Source organism: Podarcis bocagei (assembly GCF_964188305.1).
Source record: "Podarcis bocagei genome assembly, chromosome: 9".
NCBI classification, from domain to species: domain Eukaryota; kingdom Metazoa; phylum Chordata; class Lepidosauria; order Squamata; family Lacertidae; genus Podarcis; species Podarcis bocagei.
This window is the reverse complement of record NC_138134.1, coordinates 70126993-70139164: the sequence shown is the minus strand read 5'-3', so window position 1 is coordinate 70139164 and position 12172 is coordinate 70126993. Positions and strand designations below refer to the sequence as shown.

Here is a 12172-nt window from a genome sequence, read left to right as displayed (position 1 = left end):
TGTAAATGGCTTTTATGGGCCTGCAGCAGCAAAGTGCTCCTGATTGGTAGTGCTGGAAGCTGGTTCTCTGCTTTAAACTTTTAATTTCAGCGGGCATTTCTGGGATACAGCAGAAAGAAGCAGGAAAGCTTAAAGAGAAAGCAAAGCACAAAATGTAGAAGGGCCACTTGGCTTTTCTGTTCTTAGGTTCAATAACCATTTGGTGGCTGATATTCTCTCAGCACAGTGGACATTGCAGTCTGTTGCTTATTCCAACAAACTTCATGGGCCCGCAAAAGCACTATTTTAAACACAGCCTTAGCTAATTTCTCTGATGAAAATGGGGACATCCTCTTCTCCCTCGGGAAACCCAGCCAGATGGGCAGGGTATAAATAAATATTTATTATTATTATTATTACTCCTGCATTTGATCTCGCCAAACACATAGATTGAATACACACATCTACATCACCTTGAACCATTTACAAGCACTCCAGGTAACCAACCTAGCAGGAGTGCTGTAAAGAATAAATGTGAAGAAGGGAATAAATGTGGGAAGGGATCGTATACAACAGCTTCCGCAGATAAATGGAATGAAATCAAATTTTAGCTGAAAGCTGCCTTGAGTCGCTGTCAGGGAGAGTAGGTGGAATATAGTAATAGTAATAATAAAAATGATGGAAACTCTGAGAATGCTCAGGAACATACCAAAGAGTAAATCCTATTGAACTCAGTGGGAATTAGTTCTGAGTAAAAATGCTTAGGATTGCAGTATAAAGCTACCCAGTCTTTACCCAGTTACCTGGGAGTAAGCTCCATTGATTACAGTGGGACTTACTTCTGAGTAGACAGTGCACGGCTCCATTTGCAGTGCCGGATTTACATATAAGCTAAATAAGCTATAACCTAGGGCCCCACTCTTTTGGGGGCCCAACATTTTTTTTAAGGAAAAAGAAACTGGATGTACATTTCCAAAATAGAAGATAAAAAACAAATAAAATAAAACCTACATACAGCAACAGTGTTTTGTGTTGTGTAGGCTCCTATAATGTAAGTAATGGGCCCCACCTACTAGCCTGCTCCCTAAAATATCATGGGTTTGCTCATTTCTATATATAAGGTGTCTACAATCTGCATATGCAAATGGCTTTAGATACCTGTTAGGTCCATAAATTACCATATAGCATATATTCAATACAAAAAACAGTGATAATTGGTTGTTGACAAAGGACAGTTGGACATTTTATTTGTTTGTTTGTTTGTACCCCACCCCTCTGGCTGGGTTTCCCCAGCCACTCTGGACGGCTTCCAACAAAAATTAAAAATACATCAAAATGTCACACATTAAAAGCTTCCCTGAACAGGGCTGCCTTCAGGTGTTTTCTAAATGTCAGGTAGTTGTTTATCTCTTTGACATCTAATGGGAGGGCGTTCCACAGGGCAGGCGCCACCACCGAGAAGGCCCTCTGCCTGGTTCCCTGTAGCTTTGCTTCTTGCAGAGATGGAACTGCCAGAAGGCCCTCGGCGCTGGACCTCAGTGTCCGGGCAGAACAATGGAGGTGGAGATGCTCCTTCAGGTATACTGGACCGAGGCTGTTTAGGGCTTTAAAGGTGAGCACCAACACTTTGAATTGTGCTCAGAAACATACTGGGAGCCAGTGTAGGTCTTTCAAGACTGGTGTTATGTGGTCACGGCGTCCGCTCCCAGTCTAGCTGCCGCATTCTGGATTAGTTGTAGTTTCCGGGTCACCTTCAAAGGTAGCCCTACGTAGAGCGCATTGCAGTAGTCCAAGTGAGAGATACCTAGAGCATTCACCACTCTGGTGAGACAGTCCATGGGCAGGTAGGGTCTCAGCCTGCGTACCAGGTGGAGCTGGTAGACAGCTGCCCCATATAAAGGACCCCATTACCTTCAGTAGTTTAGGGCCTCATCAAACCTAAATCCAGCCCTGACTGACTGGCAGAGCCTGTCCAAGGTTTCGGATGAGGGACATTCCTAGTCCTACCCGGAGAATTGAGCCAAGAATTGGACCAGGGAACTTGTGCATGTAGAGCAGGCATTCCATGTCTAAGCTACGGCCTGACCCGTCGCTTTGGGGTAGGGTCTACTGTTGCAAAGTGCTCTGCCTGTGTGCGCACAGAAGCCATAAAGGAAAAACTTCCATTTGTTCCTCAACCTATATTGGGCCCCAACCCCAATTCACCAGTGGAATGTGGCCCTCAAAGGCTTTTTTTCCTCGACACCCCCACCCCCACCCATTCTCAAAGATCTTTAATTTTTTATGGTTCTCAATTAATATTATTCACATGAATGTTTTGATCTCTGAAGACATATAATCAGGATAAATGAAGGTAGATTCAGAGAGGTAATAGACCAAAGAGAAAGGGAGCCGTTTGAGAGGCAAGCTAGAGTGATTTTTTGGGAGTGTGAGACTGAGGAAGGAGGAAGCGCTGGGAGAATTAAATTCTCTGTATGCAGATTGAAAATTAAGAAACAAGTGTGATAGGAGATTCTATATCTCTCTCTAGCCGCTTTGAGACTCCTTTGGGTAGTGATAAAGCAGGATATCAAGTCCAAACTCCGCCTCTTCTTCTTCTTCTCTATCGTCTCTTTGTGTTTTATTATATTAATTTATTTCTCTCTTTTCTTTCTTTCTTTCCTCTTTTGCTCCTTTATCCTTAATTTTCCGTTGTTTTTTACGCTAGTTGGGTTCTTATTGTATCATATGTTGAAAACTCTTAATATTTTAAATGTTTGGTATTTTATTATGTTTTCATATGTGCTGGAAGCCACCTGCAGGGGCTTGGGAAACCCAGTCAGATGGGCAGAGTAAATAATAATAATAATAATAATAATAATAATAATAATAATAATAATAATAATGGCAGCAGCTCCTGGCCTGAAAATTGCCCCCTTCCTTCCTCTTACAAAATAAAACCATGTGAAATGACATGTATTGAAGAGCACAAGCTGTGTTTATTCAGACATGTAACAAGACAACAGTGACTTGGGACTAGGATAATCTGAGAAATCTGAGGGCTTTGATCCTGACGTCTCCTTCCACCGCAACGTACTTGATGGTCTCCAGGCCCAGCCTGTTGGGGAAGAAGATGTCATGGCCGTCTGCCAGCTGCACCTTGATCTCATAAGTGTAAAGAATGAAGGAAAGCTACAAGAAATAAAAGGAATAATCATGACCAGCGGGGGACACCACACACTTTAAAAACAAAACACATGTCCCAGGCAGCATTTGAAAGCTTTTAAAGGAATGGTTCCTGCAAGGGCACCCCAGGCTGTTCTGACCCCAAGTGTGGCAGTCTAGGGCACATCAGAATTGCCTTGCACTCCCATTTTACTCTTATCTACAGAGAGTTAAATAAAGGCTATTAATCCAGGTTAACCTGTTGGTATGGGTTGAATTTCTGCTAGTGATGCATTGCTTGTTTGCACCAGAAGCTTGTTGTTGTTTAGTCGTTTAGTCGTGTCCGACTCTTCGTGACCCCATGGACCAGAGCACGCCAGGCACTCCTGTCTTCCACTGCCTCCCGCAGTTTGGTCAAACTCATGCTGGTAGCTTCGAGAACACTGTCCAACCATCTCAACCTCTGTCGTCCCCTTCTCCTTGTGCCCTCCATCTTTCCCAACATCAGGGTCTTTTCCAGGGAGTCTTCTCCTCTCATGAGGTGGCCAAAGTATTGGAGCCTCAGCTTCAGGATCTGTCCTTCCAGTGAGCACTCAGGGCTGATTTCCTTCAGAATGGAGAGGTTTGATCTTCTTGCAGTCCATGGGACTCTCAAGAGTCTTTCCAGCACCATAATTCAAAAGCATAAATTCTTTGGCAATCAGCCTTCTTTATGGTCCAGCTCTCACTTCCATACATCACTACTGGGAAAACCATGACTTTAACTATACGGACCTTTGTTGGCAAGGTGGTATCTAAAGCTACGGATTAGATATTAGGGACCCAAATTCTGAGAAAGTCCCTCCCAACAGAGATTAGACAGGCCCACTTACAAGCTAGATTTCCATAGGCAACGATGGGTTGGTTTTTAACACACAGTTTTAAAATCCCATACAAGTACTGCTCACACATGCCAGACCCCCAACCGTTGTTCTGCACACATAAACGGAACCCTGCTATGTTACAAGGAAGTCTCCCCCCGTTCACAGGGGAACCTGGAGTTCCCCAGATGTTGCTGGACTATTGGTCCCATTGTGTCTGACTACCGGTCATGTTAGCTGGGGCTGATGGGAGTTGGGAGCGCAATTTCATCTGGACGGTTGCAGGTTCAGCACCCCCAAAACACTCCCTCCACAGAGACCACCCCCTGCAGAAGCCACACACCTGCCTGCTCCTTTCACACACACCCTTTGATATTGCTGATCTAGTCCAGTTCCGAGTGCCACAATTTAAGAAGGATGTTGACAAGCTGGAATGTGTGCAGAGGGGGGCAACCAAGATGGATCAAGGGTCTGGAAACCAAGCCTTATGAGGAATGGTTGAAGGAGCTGGGCATGTTTAGCATGGGAAAGAGGAGAGTGAGAGGAGATAGGATGTTGTTGTTGTTGTTGTTTAGTCGTGTCCGACTCTTCATGACCCCATGGACCAGAGCACGCCAGGCACTCCTGTCTTCCACTGCCTCCCGCAGTTTGGTCAAATTCATGTTAGTAGCTTTGAAAACACTGTCCAACCATCTCGTCCTCTGTCATCCCCTTCTCCTTGTGCCCTCCATCTTTCCCAACATCAGGGTCTTTTCCAGGGAGTCTTCTCTTCTCCTGAGGTGGCCAAAGTATTGGAGCCTCAGCTTCCAGTGAGCACTCAGGGCTGATTTCCTTCAGAATGGATAGGTTTGGTCTTCTTGCAGTCCATGGGATCACTGCCTGGCCATGGTGAAGGGGCTTGAATAACTCCAAGAAGCTATGAGCTATGCTGTGCAGGGCCACCCAAGATGGACAGGTCATAGTGGAGAGTTTTGACCAAACGTGATCCACCTGGAGCAGGAACCGGCAAGCCACTGCAGTATCCCTGCCAAGAAAACTCCATGGACAAAGTCAACAGGAGATAGGATAGTCATCTTCAAATATCAAAAGGGTTGTTGTGTAGAGGATGGAGCAAGCTTGTGTTCTCCTGCTCTGGAGGCTAAGAGCTGTTCAGCAATGTAACAGATGCCCTCAGAAGGTTGTGGACTCTACTTCCTTGGAGGTTCTTATGCAGAGGTTGGGTGGCCATCTGCCATGGCTGCTTTGGCTGAGATTCCTGAATTGTTGGACTAGATGACCCTAGGACCCCTTCCAATTCTAAGATTCTATGATATACAGCTAAGTGCTCACCTTAAATTTGCCACCTTTCTTAAAAGGGAAGTCGGTTATCCTCTCTTCTTTTCCCCACACCCCATGTTTTTTGGACATGCAGATAATGGAGCTCGTGTCATTCTGGTTGTCAAAGCGCGGGTTGAATTGAAGGATGAGATTGTCACAGTCTTCGCCCAGATTGACGGAAAACCTTTAAGAGGATGACCAATGCAGGGAGGGAAAACGTGAACTCAGGGTGAAAGTGTTACTGGTGACTGCATTGCAGGGATTGGACTAGATGACTCTAAGGCCCCTTCCATCTCTGCAATTCAAACTTGGGACTGAAGGGCCACATTCACATCATACATTTAGAAACAGCAAGAGCTGGAACAAACTGCCTCAGGGGGCAGTGGCATAGCTAACTTACCGTATTTTTTGTTCTATAAGACTCACTTTTTCTCTCCTAAAAAGTAAGGGGAAATATGTGTGCTTTAACTGCGCAGCAATCCCTCTTGCTGTTTTGGCTTCTGAGATTCAGAATATTTTTTTTCTTGTTTTCCTCCTCCAAAAACTAGGTGCGTCTTGTGGTCTGGTGCGTCTTATAGAGAGAAAAATACGGTAGCAAACAGTAGAAATGGTAGAAATGGTAGAAAGATTTTGACAGGTTTTTCTGAACACTTGGGGTCAAAAGAAAGTAACTTAAAACAATGGTTGTTGAGACATTTCATTCCAAATCTTCTAGACAGAGCCAGACAGAGGATGATGACAGGTGGGGGGCTCCTGCCCCCCAAACACAAATCCTGACTACACCCATGTTGGAAGATGGCCTCCGAAAGGGATCCACTGCTTTGAAAGTTAGTCAGTGCTCTGGGAATACTCTTCTCAGGCTTAAAATGCAGCTAGAAATAATAATAATAATTTATTATTTATACCCCGCCCATCTGGCTGGATTTCCCCAGCCACTCTGGGCGGCTTCCAACAAAACACTAAAATACAATAACCTATTAAACATTAAAAGCTTCCCTAAATAGGGCTGTCTTCTAAAAGTCTGGTAGTTGTTTTTCTCTTTGACATCTGATGGGAGGGCGTTCCACAGCCGGGTGCCACTACCGAGAAGGCCCTCTGCCTGGTTCCCTGTAACTTGGCTTCTCGCAGGGAGGGAGCCGCCAGAAGGCCCTCGGCGCTGGACCTCAGTGTCCGGGCAGAACGATGGGGGTGGAGACGCTCCTTCAGATATACTGCACCAAGGCCATTTAGGGCTTTAAAGGTCAGCACCAACACTTTGAATTGTGCTCGGAAACGTACTGGGAGCCAGTGTAGGTCTTTCAAGACCAGTGTTATATGGTCTCGGTGGCCGCTCCCAGTCACCAGTCTAGCTGCCGCATTCTAGATTAGTTGTAGTTTCTGGGTCACCTTCAAAAGTAGCCCCACATAGAGCGCATTGTCCAAGCAAGAGATAATAGAGCATGCACCACTCTAGCGAGTCAGTCCACGGGCAGACAGGGTCTCAGCCTGCGTACCAGGTGGAGCTGATAAACATCTGCCCTGGACAGAGAACTGACCTGCGCCTCCATGGACAGCTCAGCTGTGAGTCCAGAATGACTCCCAGGCTGCGCACCTGGTCCTTCAGGGGCACAGTTACCCCATTCAGGACCAGGGAGTCCTCCACACACGCCCGCCTCTTGTCCCCCCAAAACAGTACTTCTGTCTTGTCAGGATTCAACCTCAAGCTAGGTCATTCTGTTTCTGAATTTGGATCCAAGATAGTTCGTGGAAAAACACACCCAAACACAAGAATGACAGGATAGAGACACATGCTGCTGGTTCTTTATTCCTTACCCACCTTTCACCCTAAGGGCAGATGCAGATGAATAGATCAAATTATTCTATTCATAGAATATATAGAAATGGCAGGACTGACAAATAGAACAAGGGAACAGGGGCAGGGAGTATTCAAAGAAGACTGGAAATGTTTTATAGATTATTTGGAAATGTATTGAAAACCTATCAAAAAGTTAACAGTAACAAAATAAATTCAGCAGTAAGAAATATTGAGATATAAAGTTGAGAAAGAATAAGATGTAGGGGGAAATTAGAATGTGCAAAACGAAGAATGGAAGGGGTGGAAGTGGAGTGGATATTAATTGTGGTTTGTTTTTCTTTTTTAAAAGTGAGGCGTTGTTATTGTTTCAAGTGTAAAAATGAAAACGATAAATAAAAATTGGCGGGGAGGGAAATAAGAACACAAGAACAACATACTCTTTGGCACCTGGCAAGATCATCCCTTTCACTTGAATGGTGTCTCCTCGCTCAAGTTCAAATTCAGTGGCAGTCAATTTCTGCAGAAAGAGAAATCAGACACAAATTGAGCTGCAGCGGTGACACGTTGGGATTCAGCGGAGGAAGGGGAATTGGTGCTCTTACAGTCTTTGGGCTGGAGCAAGGCTCATCCCATGCATCAAGGTTAGGACACAAAGCCTACAATACAGAAGAAAAGGAAGCAGCTGGCTATGAGTCCATAAACAAGAAGCGCATGCATAATAATAATAATAATAATAATAATAATAATAATAATAATGTATAATTTATACCCCGCCCATCTGGCTGAGTTTCCCCAGCCACTCTGGGCAGCTCCCAATCAAGTGTTAAAAACAGTACAGCGTTAAATATTAAAAACTTCCCTGAACAAGGCTGCCTTCAGATGTCTTCTGAATGTCAGGTAGTTGTTTATCTCTTTGACATCTGATGGGAGGGCGTTCCACAGGGTGGGCGCCACTACCGAGAAGGCCCTCTGCCTGGTTCCCTGTAACCTCACTTCTAGCAATGAAGGAACCACCAGAAGGCCCTCGGTGCTGGACCTCAGTGTCCGGGCAGAACGATGGGGGTGGAGACGCTCCTTCAGGTATACAGGACCGAGGCCGTTTAGGGCTTTAAAGGTCAGCACCAACACTTTGAATTGTGCTCGGAAAAGTACTCATCTCATTTGTTAGAGCAGGGGTAGGAAAGTTTTTCAGGAACTGACTTTTTTCTACTTTTTTTTCAGGAGTTATTAGCTGCTTAGGGTCAGAAGGCTGAACTCCACTGGACCTCCAGAGTTTTCCTCCTTCCGCCCCCCCCCTTTATTCCTTGTTCATTTAAAAAAGATGGCGCTGGTCCCAAGAACTCCATCACTGGGCAATGTAAAACTACTGTGAATAAATAACACCACAGATCAATTGGACCAATTCACTCAAATATGCATTCTGCCAAACCCACATTTTCTGTGAAGTCCTTACTTCAAACCCATTCCCCTTTGAGCACACTGTTATAAGAATTTTAAGGTCTCCGATATAGATTGAATATTCATAAATGCACACATATCTAAATATATGAACCATGTGTCTGAAATAGAGCAATCCTGAAGCCATTTTGACTCTCCTCAAATATTCCTCTGCAGTAAGGGAGGCAAATAGCGAAAGCCTTCCCATTGTCTTTTTGCTTGCAAATCCTGTCTTAAGGCCGTATTTGTGTATTGAATAGGGCGAGCCTGCAACCTGGATTCAGGAACTAAAGCAGGCTTCCTCAACCTCTGCCCTCCAGATGTTTTGAGACTACAATTCCCATCATCCCTGCCCACTGGTCCTGCTAGCTAGGGATCATGGGAGTTGTAGGCCAAAAATATCTGGAGGGCCAAGGTTGAAGAAGCCTGAACTAAAGTATTTACCATCACAAAAGAATGGCCAGGCTGCCCAGGTAAAACAATCAGTGACCATTATCAGGTATCCTGGCAGGCAGGATTTCTGCTGTAGACTGCCTCCTTCTGTGATGTATGTAGGATGTTTTAGGGGTGGTGGTCTTGGACTACAGGGTGGGCAATTTCAGAAGTCTATATAAGGGCTTGTGCACCATTGTTCAGGGTTCTCCTCCCTCCTGCGTGTAATGAGTGGGGACCCTGTTGCGACAGTCCCTTTAATAAAGATCAGGCTTACTAGCTGCTTTGCTTCTCAATATTCTCTGGTTGGCCTCTGTTATTTTCTCCTACCGATAGGGAACCCACTCAAGGACTCCATATGGGCTCCGGAATACCCCATATGTGAAAGGGATTAGTTTTTCTTATAATACAAAACCACATTTATCCACCCACTTCCCATTAAATTACACCGTACTTGCCTTTCCCATGGGCAGATTTTTGGACTGTAAGCTGCTAGGGACAGAGACCAGTCTTTTTTTAAGCTCCAGAAAGCTTTGTGTGTATTGATGGTACAGTGGTACCTTGGGTTACATATGTTTCAGGTTACATACGCCGCTAACCCAGAAATAGTACCTCAGGTTAAGAACTTTGCTTCAGGATAAGAACAGAAATCGTGCTCTGGCGGCGCGGCAGCAGCAGGAGGCCCCGTTAGCTAAAGTGGTCTTCAGGTTAAGAACAGTTTCAGCTTAAGAACGGACCTCTGGAACGAATTAAGTACTTAACCCGAGGTACCACTGTACTGCATTAACAGGACACACACACACCCTGACAAAGCACCAACAATATTTAGCAAGGAACTAGAAACAAGATACAAAAGCACAAGCAACCCTTGTCATCTAGGAAACAAGCTTACTCGTCTCCTGCAAGAACAAGCTACCTATTAACACTTTCAGGTTTCTAGAACTGCTTAGTCCCAGCAGTTTATACTGCAGCCTCCCTCCGAACCGTCTCCTATTCTAACAGCCAGAGAGCACCTGGAACTCACACAATCCATGGGACACTCTGGCAGGAGTCTGGCCAACAAGTAAGCAACCTTTTCTTCTGTCTAATCTCAGCTCTGCACTTTTAGCAGAACAAGCCCCAGCTGCTTTAAATAGCTGGAGGAACAGCATCACATGACAAAAAGGGTCTGCTGTGAGTGGGTGGTCTGTTCAGATACCCAGAAATGCAAGGCAGAGAAAACCTGGGTTGATTGGCAAAAATCAGATGAATGGGAGCACTGATGATATTCTCAAACAGCTGAAGCTAGTTTGCTTTGCCGGCCCACCCTAACCTCTTGCTTTTCGGACTACAGCTCCCATCACCTGTGCTAGATGGGCTGATGGGATTTGTAGTCCAAAATACCTGGAAAGCACAAGGTTGGCAAAGTCGGCTTTATGCAATTGATTATCAGCAGCTTCCTGGCTGGCACTCACTGGAACACTTGTCCATTCTATTTTTTACTTTGATCTGGGTTTTGGGTGCCAGCAGAGCAAAAAAGACAGGTCAGCAAACACGTGAGCCAAGGAAATAAATGGTCTTCAGTGGAATAAGGTGATTGGTTCGTGGACGAGTGGGGATTTGAACCAGGTCTTGCCTGTTGTCGTCTGGAATGGCTCTAACCACTACACCACACTGGCTTCCTACCAGATGCTGATACTATAGAACTGAGAACTTGCTAGTCTAGGCCAATGCAGAAGTGTCCCTTCCCACATCTTCTGAAATCTGGAGAAGCCTCAGCTGTGGACACAGCAAATGTCAGAGGGGTAAAGGTAAAGGGACCCCTGACCATTAGGTCCAGTCGTAGCCGACTCTGGGGTTGCGGCACTCATCTCGCTTTACTGGCCAAGGGAGCCGGCATACAGCTTCCAGGTCATTAATAATAATAATAATAATAATAATAATAATAATAATAATAATAATAATAATTTTTATTTATACCCCGCCCTCCCCAGCCAAGGCCGGGCTCAGAGCGGCTTACAAGCAATAATAAAAACAAGTTGAATGATTACAACTTAAAAACAAAATTGAAATACAGCATTAAAATATTGAAACATTAAAATATTAAAATGTAGCTTCATCGCAGGAGGAGAAGGAAAAGAAAAAAGAAAGAGAGGGAGGGAGGGAATCAAATTGGCTCCAAGCCAATTTGAAATTTTGCACGTGTTGAAATTTTGCACGTGGGGCAGTTGCCCCTGTGGCCTCCAACCACTCTACGCCACTGCCTTCAGGGGCACCACCCAAATTGGCTTGGTGAGATTCAGGAGGACCCCCAAAAGAGTGTGCTGGAGAAGGAGAGAAGGGATCCTTTCTGAAGGGAGTTGCAGACCAAAATATTTGGAGAGCACCACTTTGGTATCAACTGGTGTAGGGTGGGCTTCAGCACAGAGCAGAGTTTGCTCAGAATCACTTTAAGGTGCTGACTCTAGGTGAGGCTGGGAAGTGAGAGGCACAAAACCTTAGAGAGCAGCTGTGGACATTGCTGAGCTAGATGTAAGGCAAAAACTTCTATATGTCAACACAAAAGCTGAGGGCTCTCATCACTTTGCGGTGGGGGGAGAAACCATGAGAGTTGCAGTCTTCCCAACCTGTCCCCCGCTTCATCCATGTAGACGGTAAAATGAGGTTTCCTTGGACTCAAAAGGTTTTTGAACACTTGTGCTTGTTTGAGTGATGAGCCCGAAGCAAGAGGAATGTAGCTGCTCCACCCTTCTTGGTTTTCACAAATCCTGATCAGTGGAAACAGCTGGGAACGTTCTCTCTCTGGCCAAGGAATCTCAAAGCAGCAGATGATCAGAGTGGGAACAGGAAACAGTTTCACTCTTTTATATATCTGCAGGGTTGCAATAGCTGTGCATTGGCAATAATAATAATAATAATAATTTTTATTTATACCCCGCCCTCCCCAGCCAAGGCCGGGCTCAGAGCGGCTTACAAGCAATAATAAAAACAAGTTGAATGATTACAACTTAAAAACAAAATTGAAATACAGCATTAAAATATTGAAACATTAAAATATTAAAATGTAGCTTCATCGAAGGAGGAGAAGGAAAAGAAAAAAGAAAGAGAGGGAGGGAGGGAATCAAATTGGCTCCAAGCCAATTTGAAATTTTGCACGTGTTGACATTTTGCACGTGGGGCAGTTGCCCCTGTGGCCTCCAACCACTCTACACCACTGCCTTCAGGGGCA

General features: G+C 45.0%; 1 protein-coding gene across 2 annotated transcripts; it reads right to left on the bottom strand.

Annotated features, from left to right (window-relative positions):
• Positions 1-2952: 2952 nt before the first annotated feature.
• Positions 2953-10044, bottom strand: LOC308594353 (16 kDa beta-galactoside-binding lectin-like). 2 transcript variants are annotated; one of them, XM_081207477.1, is made up of 5 exons: positions 9989-10044; positions 7698-7751; positions 7533-7612; positions 5313-5484; positions 2953-3150 (listed from the first exon to the last, which is right to left on the bottom strand). In XM_081207477.1, exons 1-5 carry the CDS (start codon positions 9995-9997, stop codon positions 2995-2997), a joined length of 471 nt encoding a protein of 156 aa, XP_081063603.1. In that variant the 5' UTR covers positions 9998-10044; the 3' UTR covers positions 2953-2994. The 2 variants fall into 2 exon arrangements, with proteins under 2 accessions (XP_081063603.1, XP_081063604.1); XM_081207478.1 differs by lacking the exon at positions 7698-7751 and having other exon boundaries at positions 9989-10037.
• Positions 10045-12172: the final 2128 nt, after the last annotated feature.